Source organism: Mastacembelus armatus, chromosome 22, assembly GCF_900324485.2.
Source record: "Mastacembelus armatus chromosome 22, fMasArm1.2, whole genome shotgun sequence".
NCBI classification, from domain to species: Eukaryota; Metazoa; Chordata; class Actinopteri; order Synbranchiformes; family Mastacembelidae; genus Mastacembelus; species Mastacembelus armatus.
Window position 1 is genome coordinate 10,922,439 of NC_046654.1, and position 20,223 is coordinate 10,942,661.

Genomic DNA, 20,223 nt, shown 5'->3' on the forward strand with positions numbered 1-20,223 from the left:
CAGATAGATTGTTTCCAAACATGAGTGAAGGTTTGCAAAATATCAATAAGACTGTGATAATATGAGATTTTTATTTCTCCTAGATGTAGGTATAGTGTTTCTATAATAAAGGTTGCACGTTGCATGGCCTGCTGCTGATAACTCTAGCCTTTCCTTATCTGCAGTGACGTGTAAACAAACAATTTCATGAGTATAAGAACTAGAAGTAAACATTCAATGCTGAGTCATCAGTAAGAAGAAACATTTTATTCACAGGTACTGTAAAAGTAAAACACAAGTTGCCGTATCATACATTTATACACAGGGTTTGAAAATCCTATACAAAAACAAAGATATTCGAAAATATGAGTTTTGATATGAAATATGACCTTACATATAATCATTTCTTGGAAAAAGGTCTTGGTTTGGTAATACTTATTTATGAACCTTACCCACAATAGTGAAAACTGAAGTTATTGTAAAAAATTAGAATGGTAAAAATGAAGTAGAAATCATTCTTAAAAATGATTAAAAAATCTCATGCAGCATCTTTAGAGAGGGCCTGAGAGAGTACATCTTTGTAAAAGAAAAAGAACAAAGTCATGTTTGTCAGATATAGAAATCAAACATACCAAAATCCAGCAAAGCCAGTTTGTTTTCAGCGATTTTTTTTTTTTTTTTTCTCTCTTTGTCTCAGCCGTTTGATTCATAACAAACACATTCTGGCAGCTACAAAGAGCTGATATTATGATTGATTCTGCTGAACAATGTCATGATCATATCCTCTTATCCACTGCATCATTTCACAGGAAACTAACAATTCTTGAGTCTTGGTAGGAAACACTGGACTAACTTTTTTAATTTGCCTATTTAAAAAAGTGAAGAGTAGGGGACATAGGATGCCAAAGCTGTGTTGTTGCCCTTAAGTCAGTATTGAGGTTCTTGCAGTAGTTACAGTAAATACATTGGAATGCATAGAGCTGAGGCTTAGTTGCACTTAAAAAGTGCTGTGTAGGAGGCCAGTAGATTTGTGCTATCTCATCTGTGCCTCTTTGTTTTACAGTGTATCGATAGCTCTCAGTCCAAGCCTATTTGGAGAGAAATTAGGCTCACTGATGAGCACTGCTATCAGCGCCACCATTCACCATGCTATCCATATGGGCAAGTGTAGTGGAGATTAAGTGTCTTAGAGCACATACTGAGGCACGAGAGAATGGCTGATTCAGTATCAATCATTGTGGTCCTCTGATTGATATGTATTGGCTTAATCTCTCATTTCAGTGAGATAAACATGGGCAAGTACAGCTTAAATAAGCATTCTGTCCCCTAATATAACTGATGCTCTACCTTTGTGCATCCACTGAGACCCATTTTGATCAAGGCAACTGGGAGGGAGAAAATTCACTCAACCCTGCAGGCTTTCACAGGCCAGCTGGCAGGCTATGAGTGACAACAGCAAATGCAGTCCGTGATGAGATAACATAGTCCAGTTTGAAAATCTAGAAAACTACAGAATCAGACTTTAACATAAGGCGCAAGAGGCTGAATGAACATGGATAAAATGCAGACTGAGGTTTGAAAAAAGAGAAAAGGCAAAGTCTGGGAGCGCAATAACATTAGCTTATTGCTTTTTTTTTTCTCCTCTTTATTTTTTTTCCCTTAAAAGCATATTTGTACACACCACATAATCATATAAATACACTATACAATGCAATATAAAATATTTTTCTTAAAAGCAGTATGTTCAGGGTTTGCTTAGGTATGCTTAAGATACCTGCACCATATGAAAAATAATGACTCAAAACAAAACAATAAAAAGGCACTTCCAGGTGTTGTTCATTGACTCTTGAGTTAAGTGATGGCCACTGCTTTGCCATATACAGTAGGCGACAGCATTTGTGCTCACGTTTCATTTCTGCCATTAAAACCATGTCCTGGACAACGAGGCACTGTAGCTAAGTGGCTAAGATTTCCTTTGTTCATGCAAAGATCCACTCTCTTTTCATCTCATTTGTCATTCCAGTTGTATCAATAAACTGGCTGCTACATTTCATCATCCTTCTTCTCACCTCCTCATCTCTCCACCTCAACTTTCTTTTGTCTTCAAACTTCAATTTCACGCAGTCCCTCCCGAGTGCCAGATGTCGGCATGCTGATGTCAAAGCAGGTCACCATCATGACACGGGACTTGCAGAGATTGACACAGAACTCCAGCTCCTCTGTGGCCTGTGCCAAGGCCTCCAGGTACTCCTGAGACTCTTTATCCAAATTCTGGTCTATCTCAACTATTTAAAAGGACACATTTATTTTTGGTTAAATGGTTTGTTACCACAGAGCCCTTTAAAAATTGCAAATGACCTAACATTAAAGAACTCTATAGCGGCTACTTACACTCTCCTATCCACTTGCTGGGATCCATCATCAAGCGAGCCTTGGTATCTTCCAGCTCCCCCATCAACACTTCATGCTTTGCTCTCAGTTCCCTCACTTGCTGTTGCCTTCTCTCCAGTATCTTTAGTTTACTATTAAAGTATAGCAGGCCCTGACAACAGAAGAGAGACTCATTACTTGGACTGACCATGTTGTTGCTTCAACATCTGAGTTGACTGAAGTAGCTACAGTAATGGCCAAAGCAAGTCAAAAAGTTTAAAGGAAAATGAGACAAAATGAAAACTGTTACCTAACATGGTCTATAATCCAGCTCTAATAAGTTGAAAAAACCCAAATGTAAACATATACAATCCAGTAAGAAGTAAGTTTAAAAAGTATCAGAACTTGTGTAGATCTGTAAATGTGCAACATCTTGGGTTGCTAATGAAAACAATCTTCTTTGTGGGTTGAATTATGTATGTAATGTAATACAGTGCAAATAAGAATTAAAACCTTAGTCACCATGAAAAATGAGCTTACCTTGTCAACATCCTGGAATGGTTGCTGAAAACAAGATTGGGCAAGACAGTATTATTAGAACAGAATACACAGTAGACTTTGTTAAATATTATAAGCACTGTAGGCTCAAGTTCCTGACACATGCATACAAGTCTAATAGTTATTTTGAAATATTGAAGGAAAGTTATAGAAAATCAATTACTTGTCAAGCAGTGGTGGCAGAAAAACAAAAATTAAGAAAAATATTTCCAAATTAAAAGTAAATCAAACTACCGTCTTGCTGATTTAATATCTTCTCTTAACAAATTCCTATTAAGTTGTGTTGAACTTTTGGGAGCAATTAATGATCCACAGTCAGCTATAAAAAGCGATCAGGCAGCCAGTTATGAGTGCTGATGAGTGATGAGCTGATTCTGGATGCTGCATTCAGCACATATTCCCTGACCAATCTTTTCAAACCCCCCCCCCCCATTTCCTCCCTTCAACTATCATCAGCAGTAAGTCGAGTCATCACTCAGATCCAAACCAATTAACCCTCATCAGTAATTGCCTCCTGAACTGTTGACATTCCATCGGAGCGCTGCCAAAATACCAAGCTCTGGGAATCTGGACACAGACATTTTAACTCCTAAATATGTTTCTGAGCAGATTGAAGGTCAGACGTCTGAGACAGATTACTCCTGCCTCGTTCTTTAAAAAGAAACTGAGACGAACTGAGCTAATACATTCCCACAACATAAGCCAATGTGGCACATCTTGAGCATGTACGGCACCAATGTCGCACATGCAAAATATTCCTGGGGCTTAGTGAGTGAGATTGACAAGAACTTCACCCCAGACAATACGTTATCTAAAACAAGTTCAGCATGACAAACCTTCATGTAGAACAAGCCAGAATGGCCCTCTGCTCACCTCTGTGGTTTCCTCCTGACGCCGCCTCTGGAGCCGTTCCACATCATCGATCTCATACACCTTGATCTCAAAGGGCTCCTTCAGTGGTCCAGATATAGGAGGCAAGTCCACCCACTGACCTGCTGAGCCCGCCTTTTTCCCCAGGGAAGACGTGTCTGGCAGGGGTGCTGGGATCAGTCGTCTTCTCTGGAAGCCTACAAAGCAACAGTAATGTTGGTGACATACAAAAGTGGTATTTGATGGGATCTGTGAGTAAATATGTATGAGTTTCACTCTGAGATGTAAAGCCATGCAAGGCTTTACACAGGCTAGCCGAGTTGTGGTGATTGCATATTTATGAGGGTTTCATAAGTTACTACAGCATTCTGTATATCCATAGCACTAATAAATTCAAAAGAGTGGTTTGATGCACAGGAATGGTTTTATATATATATATATATATATATATATATATATATATATATATATATATATATATGGCTACAAAAACCTGAACCAGGTCACTGCTGCTCATGTTCAATTCATCTTGTCATCACAGTTTGAAGTTTTCTTTGAAAAATTCATTATCATTCTTCCATGTATGTACACATAATGTATGCTGCTGATTCAGGAGAAGCAAGAATCCATTATAAGTACCAATATGTAAATATAATAAAAATGAATTCATATTGTTAGAACCTCTGGATAATTTCCTAAGACAGAGCATTTATTTCTTGATCTTGCAGTGTTTACAGTTTGAGCAGTGTTTAAAACTCTGATATCACCAGGAGGATATATTCATACTGTTTTTGAATATCACCTTTGTGTTTTGACACATGACATGTAAAACTGCAGAACTAATGTAAGTTTCTCACCATTTGCTCTCTTCTTGGGATACTTGGGGCTCCTTGTTCTGCCTGAAGATGACATGCCGCTCTCGCTCATAGAATCGTGGGCAGAGGAAGCGCTGCCTGTGGCTTCACTGTCACGGATCATGCTTTCATATCCGCTGCTGCCTCCACTGTGGTAGAACAGAGCTGTGCGGCCCATAGCTGGAGGCAACTCCCCACTCAACACACTGCTGTTGTCGCTCCCGTGTCCGCTGCTGTACCGTTGTGGCCGTCTAGGTGCTGTGATTTTGCTGTATGGAGAGGGTAGCATGGCTATGGGGGATTTGTCATCACTCACATTCGCCCCACTGTCATTCCCACTGTCTGAATCTCCTGAACCTCTCATGTGTTTGCCTGATATGTTCCCTGTTGCCAGTTCGCTCACACGGCTGTTGGCAGCCCTCATGGCCTGCTTTGTGCCCATGATGGTTCCTCTCCCAGGCTTACTGCTGACACCAGTGGTAGTCCGTGGAGCTGATGTCCGTCCTGATGGAGGGAGGTTGGCGTTAGTGTTTCTGGCCACGGGAGTGGCCAAAGATTTGGTGGAGGAGCTTAAGCCCTTGGAGTTGTTGGCTGACAGTGAGCGTGCCTTACTGCCACTGACTGCTCCTAATGCTCTTGGATTCACAGAAGCTTTTACCTGACCAGGTCTGCTAATATTTCCTCCATTTGGGGATGATGGGCAGGTAGCTATAGGAGAGCTGGATGAATTAGGAATACCAAATCTTGGAATAGACTTGCTGGATTTGCTACTGTTGCTTCCAAGACTTGCCCCACTATTCTCCCTACTAAGTGCAGCTCTGGAGCCTGATAAGGACAGGCTTTCACATCTTTCCAGTGACATTTGACTGCCGTAATAGTGTCCAGCCTCTCCTTTAGGCCCTCTGCCCTTCAGGCTGGAGGTAGCTTTGGCTGTGTTGAGGCTGGAGGTTTTGAAACTGGTAGAATCTACTCTGTGACGTACCTCAAGCTCATCCTCTGATACAGCTGCTCTTGTGCCAGAGGCCCTTCCTGCATCCCCATATGGTGACTTTAAGGCACTTTGGGGCAACAGGGTCTTGGTCTTATGGTCAAGACTGGACTTTCGAACTGGAGGAGGAGGAGGTGAGGTGCATCCAGGTTTAGGGAGATTACTCACTTTTTGTGAGTTGGCCTTGTTGTTTTTCCCCAGAGAGGAGAATTTAAGGCTTGTGGCAGATGAAATACTTTCTTGGGCTCCCTTGTAGTCTGTGGAGGAATGGATGACGGGCACTGTTCCCAGGGTAGTGGCACCTCGTCTAAGTCGAGGCATTTTGCTGGGTGGATTTTTACCTGCTGACTTCTCACAGCCATCGACTACCCTCTGTGATGAGGTAGACACCTGTACCTTGGGTGGCCGAGGTACACTGTTGCTGTTGTTGGATGTTTTGCTGGAAGGGATGCCACTGGGGGTATTTCTGAGAAATTTACTAGTGCTGCTTGAGTCAGCAAACTGAGGTTCTGAGTGGTTGTCAATACGTTGCCAAGGATCCTCCTGCTTAGCTTCTTGCCTTGCTGGCTCTCTACTGCAGCTGCTGCTACTGCTACTACTATGAGAGATGGATGAGGTAGGTTTGATCTTCCTAGGAAGACTGGAGTGGACAATGGAGGGACCCTCTGGAAGTTGAGAGGAGCTAAGCGAGTGAGCTTTAGTTGTCTTAGATGTAAATCTGAGGGATCCTTTGGCTGATTCTGGAGATGGGGGGCACTTTGTCAAGGATAGTTTGCTTGAGGCAGCACTGTCACTGTCTAATTCTGAAAAACTAAATCCACTGTCATTTAAGGAGTTCTTGGTATCTCTAGGAGAGGATACACATGGGAACATATCCAAGGAATCAAAGTAAAAGGTGGCCTCTGGTCCTATGTATTTGGCTTGCGGAAGGAAGACGTCCGTAGAATGAGCCCCTTCACTCTCCAAGGTGCAGACACTAACCTCACTTAGCCAAGAGCTTATAGATGAACCCCTGCTACCTATACACTCCATTGCTCCTTCCTGGAGGGGTGTGACCACTGCAATGTTCACCTCTGATCCTCCCACTGCTGATGTGTAGGCATCAAATTCATCATTGATGCTGCTGATGATGCTGACAGGTCGGGAACCAGATGCCAGGGCCTGAAGGGAGCAGTCACTGTTAAAGCTGATAATGCTGGATGGTCGACCTGTATCTACAATACTGTCTATAGACAGCTCCTCCACCACAGTGAACACCAGTTCATCCTCTCCGTTCAGCTCCACAGGCTGCTGCAAGGTGACAGTGGCTCTAAGGATGTCTCGATCCAGGCACCTTTCCCTCAAAGTAGAACGCACCTGGCACACATCCATTGGAGGCCTGGGCAAAGGGGAAGTGCATGGATCCCTCCTTTTCATAGCCTGGTGGCTCATTCCCACAGGTGGCATTCTGGTGCTAGATCTTTCTTCGTTGTCTGCATTGTCTCTCTGCTGAAAAGGAGGTGGGGCTGGCTTTGGCAAGGCTTTCTTGTTGAAGTAGACCTTCTCCCTCACCACAGGCTCAGGGTTTGGCACTGCAGTGGTTGCCACTTTGTTAGTACTAACCCAGGTTTCTGAAACCAAAGCCTTCTCACCATCAGCACTGGTTCTGCATATATTTTGCACACTCTCTGATGGTGCTTTTTCTTCAGGTATGCTTTGCCACTTGGAATTGTCCAGTTTAAACTTAGTGTTGGGACTGCAAGACGATTGTGTGACGACAGATTTGGGAGATTGTTTGGGTGAGATGCCCTCTTGGGTGTAAGAAATATTTGTTACAGTCTTTGGTGAAACAGAGCCTTGGCTCTCCTTAGATTTGTCAGTCTTAGGGCTGGCCTGGCTTCGCTTGCTTTCTCCAACAAAGGCAGTGGGTTCTTCACTACCATCTATACACTCTAACCTCTCCTGCAGCTCAGCAAACGTGTTGCATTTGAAGAACTGGTCTCTGTCCAGGGGACCTTCTTTTGCAGACTTCTTTTTGTTGAGCGAGGGAATGATTGGAACAAAGGCAGGTGGACCTTCATTGTCGCTAAGTTCTCTGTCCGAAATTGCAGTTCCCCCAGGGCCCACGTAAATCACAGTATCACAGGACTGTTCGCTGCTGGAGGAGTAGTCTGGGTCACTGAGCAGGGAGGGAAGGTCTGGGTCCAAGGCTACTGTCCGAGGATGGAAGGGCCTGAGGTGAGGTGGCCGACGAATCCTCCCTTCCTCACAAGAACTTTCCCCTCCAGATGAACTGGACGCATACTGCAAAGCAGAATTAAAGCAGAAGTGAAGTCAGTCTTCTGTTTTTTAAAAAAAATATCTCATCATGTAATGACAATAATGTGATTCGATCTTCTTAAACATGAATGTAACAATCTTATCATTGTACAAGCCTATTTAACCCTTTTAATTTAGAGGAGATTCATTTCTTCACTAATAGTGAAATAAATCATAGGGAAAATCATAATTCCTCTGAAATTACCAGTCAATATTTATTTAAAGGTTAAAAGTGCACATCAATAGTCACATAGAAATGAATGTCACTAATATGAATTGCTGTGTTTGGACTGCATTATAATCATCCCTGGGACTAGCACCAAATAAATACTTGCTGTCATTCTGCCTAATTATCTGGAGCATATATTTCCCTAATCCGAGAGAATGCACACTTCCTAAGGCAGTGGTATTGATTGGAGACACTGAGAAAAACTAGCCCTGAGTTACTGTGCTAATAACTTCTCATTGCAGAAGCATTCCAATATTAATGTGCTTAACAGCACCAAAATTACAAAGGGATGAAAAATTTAGGGACTTGAAATGGAATATGAATGTAATCAAAGTTGCATGTGCAAATATAAAATATATTTGCTAAAATAGTAAAACTTAACAATAACTCAGCATTTATCTTTAATAGAAAATGAACAAAATTAAATAGAGCAAAGTTATTAGAGGAATCATTAAGTAAGTGACTTATTTTATTTCCAGTTGTTAAAGGCCGACGCTGTTAAACTGTAAAAATGTACCATTATTGCTGTCACTGGATTTACATACGTTACTTGTTTTTCAGTTTCTAACTGCATATGTTTAACCATATTCCTCAGTGCTAATCAGTTGATCAGTGTACCTTAGATTTCTTCTTCCTCATGCGATGGATGCGAGATGCCAGTTGGATTGTATTAAGTGATTCAGCGTAGTTGGCTGGGGAATCAGAGATGTGGGCGATCATGGTGGTTCTACAGTTAATGTTGCCAAGAGACTCCCTCAGCAGCATTGTCAGCTTGCTGTCCCTACAGGGTACATTTACATTCTTATTAGCAAACAGTACAGTAATATTAAAAGTAGCTGACATGATTCCCGGAAAAGCCTTTTTGAATTCCTTGAGCTCAAAAATAGTCTCAAATTATAAGCCATCGGACTTTTTATACCTGAGAAACTTCATACAGTATATTGTTGTGCTACAGCAGTGAATCTAACTGTGAAGATAACAAAATTCAACTAAATAAAAGGTCACACAGCAAACCTGCAAGACTGAGTGCATGCAGCAACATGCCTTAGACAGTTTTGCTACCTATAGATGCAACTTCACAGAAGCTAAAACAAAAAGCGAATGTAAACTAATAGCGATTTTCTTACCTATAAGGTACATGTTTTGCTCCATTTGCTAAAGCCATGATGACATTTCCCAAAGCGTTTAGAGACAGACATAAGCCTCCCCCTCCGTCTCTGCTTTTACTCAGAACCTTTTCACAGCTTCCCAGATCAATGAGGTGCAGCCTGCTCCGTCCGCCTGACACTGTGCCAGCAACAGAAGAAGAGCCAGGTAAGCACAATGCAGACACTCCCTTTCTAAAGTCAGTTTCTCACACATAGTGTCATGATGACAGGAGTGGCACAGCTCAGCCCATACTAGACTGGTGACTGTCAGAGCTCTTAAGATTTATTTATGAGTAACTTTTGAACAGTGATTCAAGTGATTCAAATTGCAGTCAGACTGGTAAACTCCCACCTGATGTGCAACTCACAGTAACCGCATTGGTTAGACACATAAAAACGAAAGAATCCACTGCAGCTAGAGCGAATTGGCTGTCAATGTAAAGATCACATGCATGCACATTATAACTGGATAACTGCTACATCAGCAAAAATAAAAAAACTATTAAACTTGTCAGTGAGGTTTCAAATATTCATTCGCTCTTGACCAAAGCATAACACTTGCATACAAAACAAGTTCTGTCTTGCAGAAGCCAGAACCTATTCTTCCATAAACACTGCAAATAAGGGACTTGTCTATTAGATTCACACTTATACTGCAGTTTTCTGTCATGCAGCTCACAGCAAAACCACCTTCTGATTATTTAATGTAAAAGACAGATCACCTTTGTAACTATAGTTGGGAGAGGAAATATATTAGTCATATACTGAGCTTTTTGCACACAAATGCATCACTCTATAACTGTGCATGGTGGTGACTGTGGTGGTTCACTGCTACAGAGTTGCAGATGTGATCATCTCATAATACTAACTTCCTCCCTTGCCGCTCTTTTCCATGCGATACTGGTAAATGTGCAATGTGAACAGCATGTGCGAGTTGCGTCGCTCTTCTTCATCTACACTGGTCCTGCTGGTGCTGCGTGCGGCGATGGCTGCATCCAGGAAGAAGGCAGCTTTCTCAGCCGTTGGGGCTCGAAGCTCACTCTGATTCTGGAGCTGCAGAGGGCAAGAAGAGATGAAGAATAGGGTTAGGGTCAGAAAACAAGAACACACAGGGTCTTGAGGAAGAGGATAGCTGTGAAGAGGATACAGAAAAAGAGAGGAAAGAGGAGAGGGGAGCTAGTTAATTGGACCCCAGCACAGATTTCTTGCCCATTACACTAGGTCTCGGGGGCAATTAAAACAGCAGATATGCACAGACAGGGAAGAGGACTGAGAGTGGTAATGGTGAAGCAGGAGGTAGAGGCTGGATGATGGTTGTGGTAAGATGCAGAAAAGAGGAGGGGAAAGAAGGAGGTAGAAGAGAGAGAGAAGGTGGGGGACATCATGTTGAGAGGGAGGGGGGCACCCACATGGCTGCTGAAAGGAAGAGCAAGAAGGAGCTTCACAGAACCACACAGCCTTTGAAGTCAGAGTCCATACAGATCCCCAAAAAATAACATCTGACAGCAACACCTGTGAGCGCCTTTAAACCTACAGTCCTCCACCATCCCCCAATAATACTTCTATTGTACTGTAGAGGGCTAGCTAATACATGGGTAATAGATGCTGATGGATGCTGACAGGACAGTCAATACAAAGGTAGAAGAAAGCCATCAATACCAGAGATGGGTTTGGTGGAAACATAAAAAAAAAGATTTCAGAGGCAGGTAGAATAGAATGAAATGGACTAGGAAGTCCTAAGAGATACAGACACGCACACACAGACACACACACACACACAAGAATATCAGGTCAAACATCTTTGGGAGACAGAGAGCCAGAGCATAGACAGAAAAAGATCAATACTCAGACAGACTAATACTTTATAACCCGCAGAGAGAATAAAAGGATCAGTGAACAAAGAAAGAGTGGAGAGATAGAATGCTTCTCACCTGAGTGCCGCATATGGGGTCTTCTCTCAGGTGAATCCCCGGGGACTGGCCTTCCTGCAGGCTGCCTGTTGACACCTCAGACAGCAGGTCCTTCAGCTCCTCGTCTTTACCAAAGATTTCCACTGCAGACACACGCACAGAGAAGCGCGTGCCGGTCTTCTCCTTCCGCTCGTTGATGAGCTTGAAGAGCCAGGAAATGGCACAGGGCACAATGCCTAGGCTCTGAGTGGAGCAGTCTTTGCCTATCATAGTGTATGTCTTGCCTGGGGATGTGTTAAAGAAAGAAGAGGATGGAAATGGAATTACTGCCTTGTATGTGGAAGTCAGATACATTCGCTGTATGTTCACACTAAAATGACTTCTTTCATCAAGCTGTCTGGAATTGGAAGGACTTTGACAAAGGAATAGATATTGACACTGGATTTTTTCTCGGGGTTACTGTGTTTAACAACTGCTGATGAAAAAAAAAAGAATAATGGCTGATGTGGGGGTTCGGAGGTAATATCCAGTACATGCCAAATAAACATCAAACGCTAATCCAAGGACCCATTCCAGAAGTAGTCCTTCTGCTGACAATTACAACTAGTGGAAACAGCACCATGAGGGGAGCAAGCCCTTCAGCCTAAGAGCACTGGCCAGACCAATTATAACGATTTTAATTACAGACGTGGCCCTGAAGCCTGGATATAGCACCTTACCCCTTACCCCCACCCCCACTACCCAATCCTTTCCTACAATCAACAATTCCTTGACTCACTCCAGTGCACCACTAAGCCAATTGTGGACATCAAGTGTAGCTAACGAAGACCAATGAGAGTTTTCTTTGGTTAACAAAGGCTCCTGCCTAATCTCTTGCCAGTGGAGGAGCTTACCGAGCTTGACTTGGCCGAAGCAGAAGATGCAGCCGTCTGCACCGTTCACCACGGACTGGATGACCTCAGCGACCGTCCCTGAGCACACCTCAGCCTGTGAGAAACACACAGCCCCTCTCAGAATCAATTTGTAATTCAAAAAACCATGAAATTATAAACTCTTAAAAAATAATTCATTGCAATTAGTTACCCCAAATCACATTGTTTTTCAACATTTCATCACTCGTGATCGTGGGCTGTTTATGTGTTGTTGTTTTTTTTTGCGTGTGCTGCAATGTGTGGCTTATTTTTGCAATCTGTTTCAGCATGGGTCCTCTGGGGCAAGGTTTCTGCAGCAGAGCCCCCTTCTCATACATCACACAGCAAACAAGGCCTCCAACAGCAGAACAGCTTGCTCTTACTGTTAGCCACCAGCAGTGCTGTCCCAGCGGCGCAATCCAGCAGCTTGGCCTCAGCTCTGCAGCCACAACATTTCGACTTTAGCTATCAGCTGCTTACTTAGGAAAATACTTGCTCAAAGTAGGTGGCACAATAGAAGATCTCAGGTATTCGGCGATTTAAAGATCATGGCACCACGGAGAAAGGAGAAATATATAAGTGATTTTTTTTTTTTTTTTAAATGCAGTGATTTACATAGATCTGCTCATTCCATCATAAAGTGTTTTGTTTGTTTTAAGGAATGCAGAGAGCCAAACTGGTCTGCTCCTAAGCCACCGTACTGTAAACATGTATCTGACCTTTGTCTTTGATCTCAGAGGGTATGTCTGCTGTGCACTGCAGAGGGCTGAGGTTAGATATAGCTGTTCTATGTAAGGAGAGGTTAGATATAACTGGCGTGGATTCAAATCATTCCCCTGAGGGCTTAAAAGTCCCAGCTGTTAGAACCACACTGGTAAGAATGCCCCCTGACCCAAGACAGGCATTTTTTCTCTAAGCCTCTAGCCACACCCTGCCAGCATAAAGACATCGCTTTGCCCTTGAGAGGCTGAACCATACACATATATACACACAACCACACATGCTGGCTCTTACTTGTGAGGCATCTGGGGTAAAAACAGCATCGAAGGCAAATATCTTTGGGACGGCCACCGTGGCGGATCTCCTGTGTCCTGAACTGGAGTGTGGGCTGGATGCAGGATCATAGAGGGTCAGCTGCTTCTTCCTGCTGTCCACTTTCAAGAAAGACTGAGACTCTGAGGAGTCTGTGGCCTCCAGAGATGGACAGATACGCATCATCACTTTCACCTAAACCATAACGTGAGAGATAAGGAGAAAGAGAAAATGGTGGATTAGAAAGCAGATAGTATAAAACATGAAAAAGTGGTAGTTTCAGCAGAGAGATGTATGAATGAACTTTTCAGGTTCAGCATAGAGGATACAAAAAAATACAGACCAAGCTTAACATCTTTTCTTTACGGAGCACTAATAGAGGAGAGAGGAGAAATCTCCAGCATTCTGAACATATGTTAGGATCCACACTGAGAGCATGGTCCAGCATTGTGCATTACCGTCACGTGCACTATGTCAGAGTTGATGGACATTGAAGGTTGCCATGGAAACCTGTTCTCACATTGACTGCAGAACTCGATGGGTCAACACATTGCCTAATGGTGTCAGTAAAAGGTGTATATTGAAAGTCAAAGCAGAAAATGGTGGAAATTAATGTGTGTGAAGCACCACGCTGGGGGATTATCCCTCAAGCGGAGCGTTTTTTCTAGACCAGGAGCAGCTCACCAGCATGGGAGTAGAAGAGCATATGGCCCCCCCCTCTTATTCCACCTACTCACTCTTCCTTCTTTTCCTCTTCTTCCCTTGGCAGCTCTACATTAAGAAGCTTGACACTCACCCTGTTGCATTCTGGGGTCTGACATTCACAGAGTGAGTTTACAGTCATAACACATTCCACTGGCCATGGTACAGTTCATCATGCCTGCATAATACACTACATGCATTAGGATGACAGTTAATATCTAAAGGTATTGATTCAGCACAGTTCTGACAAGCCTGTTCATGATGCTGCCTAATGTTACTGCTGTGGTTACAGGAATAAAATCATTTTGCCTTACAAACGATAACAATTTCACTGTGTATGGCTTGTGTGGGTGTGGTCAGGTGGTCATGTCAACCTATAAGACACCCCCATTTAAAATCACTGTCTTTACAATCTGATGGTCAGAAATAAGGCTGCACTATTTCTCTGAAGGCGGCGTGGGAATATATCTGTGACTGACAGGAGACATAAACGGCTCTTGGGATATCTATAGCGGTCTTTGGAGTCCCTGTCAACTCCCTGAGTGTTTAGTGTTACACCTAGCATTACATCAACCGAACAGTTTCTATATCCTGCAGTACATGTGATAGGGAACTCAATCCTGAGCAATTTCAAAGCTTCTGGAAAAAGTACCTACGATGCCTCTCAGGCACTGAAATAGAAACCTTAAAATTTTGCAAACTTCCTTCTCTTTTTGACAGAGGACTGTTTTGCTTAGCCTGGTACCCTCCACTGGCCCCACCCATGCACAAAAAGACCCATTCCCCCCTTTGCTACTAAATAAATATTGCTACAGATCCAGGCTTCAGATGCCTGAAACAATGTCACTGGAAATCCCTTTTTTTGACTGAGTGAATTCTTCTTGGATTCCAAAGGCCAAGTGCAAACCCTCTTTATACTCCACAGGGAGTACTTATCATGACTGACATGTGCATATGTTGAGTAAATTACATTTGCTATGACATTTAAACTAGGCTTCCACATATGAGTGCTGAATCTCCGTCTGCCAGGCTCAGGCGAGCTTACATCTCACTTTTATTTATGTTGGAAGAGATCAGATACTGGAGGCCACCGAGGATTGGCTACAGTATTTTCACACCTCAGACTCTGTGCTAATGGCCCCTGTTTCCCTGTCCCCTGATCCCCCACAAAATCCATTAGTGTGGCTTGGCATTCCTCCATCCACTCAACTGTCTATGGCTGAAAGAACCAGGTCTAGGTCAAATGCGGGGAAGTGGAAGTGACCCACATACAGTTGATAGAAAGAAGACATTCATCCAAGTCTTAGGTTGGAGACGCAGGGAAGGTCAAAACCATGCAGGCTAATGAAAATGTTATTTCAACTGTGATTCCACAACTGAGAGACAGACGGACAAAGAAACAGGGAAAGCACATTGGTGCTTGTTTGCCGTAGAATAAGAAAACCTGAAAATCTGGTTTGATAGGCTTGGAACAATATCATAAATCTTAATTTCCCCTTTTAAAAGTCCCTGTAGCTGCACAGCTGTACAATATACCTCAGGTGTGGGCTTGAAGAGGCTTGTTAATAACATGGTTTTTTTTTTTTATTATTATTTTTTAAAGTCGGTGTGTCAATGTGAGATTTACAATATGTGACAAAATCTCCACCGTCTGGATACCTGGCAACAGAAGCGAGCACTTCCTATCCAGGTGGGATCTAATCTTGTTAGGGGACTTCTTCTGCTTTATAAATACAGGACGCCAGCTAAAACAAACAATACCCAATAAACCATAAAGGAAGAGCGATGTGTTTATACGGCTTTGTTTAATGACTGTTCTACTGCCGCCAGCCCGACTTTCATCATCAATGTACCCAAAATGGAATTACAAATCCTGCTGTTAACATGACCACTGATTTGAATTACAGTTTTGACTGAGTTCCTGTCTAAAGTCTGTTTCTGCTTTCACCACCTGAGTGAATTCATGACATTCCAGCAGGCTTATCTGACTGCTTCTGCATGGACTGGACAAGACAGTATGCTGCCCATGGAACTTTCCATTCGTCCTGTCAGACAGGGGTTTGTGCTTATCTGAATGTGTGTTTAAGGGTGTTTATGTGTGTGTGGGTTATGAAGGCTTACCTGGGCAGAGTCAGTATATATCTGAGGTGCAGTATCTGTACTTCACAAGTCACACATTCATAGTGTCTGTTCTCACCTTTCCCATCCCTGGGTTGTCTTTCACTTTGGACACGGCTCTGAGCAGGCATGGTGGGGCAGGGGGCGGTGAGACCTGCAGGATGCCACTGAAGTTAGTGGGGTAGATGGATGGCTCCTGTGGGTGGATCAGCGAGGGCTGGTGCTTCTTCCGCTTGGAGGACAGGTTCAGCTTCTGAGCTGCCCTGAAAAACAAATAAATCACTTGAAGGTTGAATCTTAACTAAAGCCAACATGTCTGATTCATAAACAAATTTTTTTCTTTTTCTCAGGTGAGGTTTTCTTTCAGCAAGGTACCAAACCGAAAGCTTTTTGATTTTAAATGTCTTCCTCAGATGTTCTTAAGGGTGTGCTGCAAAACCTTCAGAAATCACACGGTGAAACACAAAGGTCAGAAAGCGCCTTTTATATTGCCAAAATAAACAGAGTCAGCAGGACTGCTACTCTTGGCCACCACTCCCACCTTTTACCACTCTGAAAATGCTTTTTTCCAATACCTCAGTCACACTCCCCTACCAAGAAAGATAACACTTCATCCTTCTGCTTAATCTAGAGGCAGGAGAATTCACTCATATTTTAAGTGTTTTTAATAATGAATTTTGCAAAGCTCTATGATTGGCTGTCATAGCTGGAAGTGGTAAATGTGTGCATATATTTTAATTAAACATGAAAAGATACTGCTCTAATTAAAATCCACTGTCATCCTGACGTCTTGCTTCCCAGAGACAATGCTGTGGAGACATTGGTCAGGCACATACACTCCTGTCTCTCGAAATTCCTGCAGCTCAAAAGACAGAACCAATATCTCGGTCTGGCCTGCAGGGAATCTGGCCAGACTTAGAGTGGTTCCAGGTATGGCATCGCCCCGGATCAGCTAACATCACTACTCAGTTGGAAACTCAAGGTCAGAGAGGAAAATAATACCCCAAGGAAATTCAAATGCACATAAATAGTTTTCACTCAGGCAGCTGGACTTCAGAGAAATGCAGGGAAGACAAAGAAGCATTTGTCAACATGAAGGAAAAAGTGGTGCACAGAAAGAAATAAAAGTGAGAGATTACAAGATTTGCAGAGCAAAGGATTTTACATGTAAAAAAAAAAAAAAAAAAAAAAAGAAGAAGAGCATGTGAAAAAAGATAGTAGCAAAGACCTAAATTGAAAAAGGGCTGATCCATGTGTGTCCTGGTGGCCAGCCTGAGCTCATTAGTCCTGCTCTGGGCTCCTCCGGACACAACTGGGTGGGCTGCTGCAAAAAACACAACCCTCCCCTCATCCCTGCGTCCTGGAGTGACAACTAGCTCCCCGCTCTCTTCAACACTCCCCTCTCCACTGTACACCCCCTGCAGTGACAGCCCAAGAGCACAATCAGGGAACATGCTGCTGGCTGATGGAATAATTATTGCATGCATGAAGACTACAAGAGAAGGCTCTCCCCAGGGACCTGCCTATGTGTGATAGCATGCGAGATGGATCGTGTGACTGAAGAAAAAAATGAGATGGAATAGATGAATGTGAGATGGAGAGAAAGAAAAGGGAAGCTACAGCAACTACACCAGAGTACACGTGGTTGTGTGCGGCTACGTGTGTGTGTGTGTAGGCGCATTTATGAGAGGTATCCGTACCACATTAATTCAGGATAAATGTACCCTGTCTCTCTGTCTCACTCCCCCTCTCTCACCTTGTTCTGTGTTTCTCCTCTCTCAGCAAAGAGATAAATCAGGCATCAGGTGTCATCATAAGACACTACATAGAGAAAAGGGTTGGTAACAGGCACTGTTCTCATTTATAATTGTCTTGACTAGGGAAGAGTGCTCAGAGAGCTGAGCTTTTAACCTTGAGGTTTAATTCCTACTGCACAAAGACGATCAGTGCACATGTGTTCCTCAATGGAAGGTGAGAAAAAAAAAGGATGATATTACTGTTTTGGTTTTGGTTTTTTTTTTTCCACCACAGCCACACACACACAAGGAAATAATTGTTGCTTTTCTCTCCCTGCCTCTGCCTCTTTCTTCGTTCCTCTCTCCGTTTCATCCAACTATGATCAGTCAGTGGAAAATAGGCAGCGAGGAGAGGCTCAGATTTCTTCGCCCACAACAGCTTGTCCACCTGTTCACTCCCCATTGCCATGGTAATGAAGCTGTTTCCCTGCACAACTTAGTCTACGCGCTTTAAGTAGAAATTATGCATCTAGCAAAGCAGAACCTCTGGTATGAGTCACTTTCTACAAAATATTCCCAAACTGTTTATGCTCTGCTGAGTGCTACTCAAACTAAACCAAAAGGTTTTGTTTCCACATGCACCAGTAAGAAAATGCTTAATTTTGTACTTACAGCTCTTTCCAATCCATTATCTAGTTTATGGTCATAGTCAGAAAACAGACAACTGATAGAGTTCAACTTTACGGTCCATGTCTGTGTTGTCACTGTTCTCCATTACTTGCACATTTGATATGCCGGCAGAGTCGCAGAGAACAGAGTGAGGCGGGGCTGCTCACTAGTTGGGGCACTGGGGTTCTCCTTCCTGCTCTGATCGCAATCATCGAGGTTCCACTTGATTTAACAAAGGTTCGTGAGAAGTGTGGAGGAGGAGGCGTGGACGTCATACAAACTAAAGAGCTAGGTGGGGCAGGGTGGAGGTGTGCAGACAGGATGAGCACCCTGCAGGAAAAAGCAATAGGTTCACAGTGAAGGGGTGCAAGTAGTCCAGAAAGCGTCTTAGGAAGACGTCGGGATGAGAAGAAGCACCTCCCTTGCTCATACACGATTAAAGCACCTCAAACTCTTCCCATGCTTCTTCACCAGCAAAAGTTCAGAATGAGTTGAAAGATGCAAAACCCCAGGTTCCTCTGCAACTCAGTTTTCCACTCCTTTTCTCACATCCAGTTCAACATTCATCCCACAGGCTGTATGGTTTCTCTTCTTCAGTTAATCCACTGTGGTGTGTCTGCTGTGAGTGGCTCCAGGTCCTGGTGCCCATGTCCTTCCTAGAGTCTCTGCTCTTCACAGGCAGGAGGAGGAGGAGAGAATCATCAAGCCTGGCTGGACTGGTAGATTTCCTTGGGTGGGTGAGAATAAGGAGAATTCCTACTCCTGTTCCGCCTCTCAGTCCTTCTCTTGCTATCAGAGAAATGCTGGCAGCTGTCCTGCCGTGTTTCTCTCTCCCTGTCTCTCTCTCTCTCAAACACAAGCACCCACACACACACAGACACACACAGACACACACACAGACACACACACACACTCCCTCCTATTGACTCCCTCCTCTCCCTTTTTCTTTCCTCAGCCCTGCCCCTTTTCCCTCCGACTGCCAGACGAGGTGTCAGCACTCGATTGCTGGCTGCTTGCGGCGCAATTTGTGAGTACTCTCTCTCTACTCACGCACGCACACACTCTCTGTCTTATACAAACCCCTGCACAGACACACACACGCATACACACACGCACACACACACACACACACACACACACACACACACACACACACACACACACAAGTATGCACCCCACCACACGTCACATGAATACTTAATGGATACAGGAGCCCTCTCTTCTTTTAGGGTCCCACACTTCAAACAGATTTGGTTAGTATGCCTACAGTGCATGAATGCATGAGCGTGTATGTGTGTTCGTGTGTTTGTGCAGCTAGTAAGTGTACACTTGTGCACATTTTTGTGCACACAATTAGCCAGATGACTGAGAGCATTATTAATCATAAAGAGACACACACAGATAAGGAAGGATATACTTAAGTGCAGAAAGAATTGCCTGAATGAGCGATGATCTCACTCAATTGGAAAGCTAAGAAAGATTGAATTAAAAAAAAAGACTGTGATCAAGGGGAGAGAGAGGGTAAGCACAGACAATGAACAGATGACATCTTAGAAAGGCAGATTTATGCAGGCCAGTGAGAAAGAGTGCAGTCCGTCAGTGGTCAAGGGTAAAAAGGGGAATGAAAGCATGTGAGTGGGTGAGCGCCGGGGTGAGAGTACCCTGTATTCCCCGGGCTGCCAATTTACTCTCTCAGCCCCCCGACCAGCCAAGCCTTGTTTGAAAGGCTGCTGCTTTGGCTGCAGAGTGCCTAGTGCAACATATCGACAGACAGAGTGGGTGTGAGACTTGCCAGATGAAAGTACATTCAGCACAAATGCATGCCAAGCTTTCTCTGCCTCTTTCCTTCTG

At 43.5% G+C, this 20,223-nt stretch overlaps 1 protein-coding gene across 2 annotated transcripts in view; it reads right to left on the reverse strand.

Moving 5' to 3' along the window:
- Positions 1-231: 231 nt before the first annotated feature.
- kif26ab (kinesin family member 26Ab) overlaps positions 232-20,223 on the reverse strand; it is a 58,320-nt gene continuing 38,328 nt past the window's right edge. Inside the window, exons 1-13 of one of the 2 annotated variants that reach the window (XM_026303225.2) lie at positions 18,376-19,155; positions 16,047-16,230; positions 13,130-13,342; positions 12,098-12,191; positions 11,226-11,488; positions 10,164-10,347; positions 9,274-9,433; positions 8,765-8,927; positions 4,635-7,902; positions 3,781-3,974; positions 2,890-2,913; positions 2,371-2,521; positions 232-2,264 (exon numbers count right to left, since the gene is read on the reverse strand). In XM_026303225.2, the coding sequence (XP_026159010.1) occupies positions 2,083-2,264; positions 2,371-2,521; positions 2,890-2,913; positions 3,781-3,974; positions 4,635-7,902; positions 8,765-8,927; positions 9,274-9,433; positions 10,164-10,347; positions 11,226-11,488; positions 12,098-12,191; positions 13,130-13,342; positions 16,047-16,230; positions 18,376-18,392 (5,097 nt within the window). In that variant the 5' untranslated portion in view covers positions 18,393-19,155 and the 3' untranslated portion in view covers positions 232-2,082. Of the gene's footprint in view, positions 2,265-2,370; positions 2,522-2,889; positions 2,914-3,780; positions 3,975-4,634; positions 7,903-8,764; positions 8,928-9,273; positions 9,434-10,163; positions 10,348-11,225; positions 11,489-12,097; positions 12,192-13,129; positions 13,343-16,046; positions 16,231-18,375; positions 19,156-20,223 lie in introns of those variants that run through there. The other variant, XM_026303215.2, reaches the window with a different exon arrangement.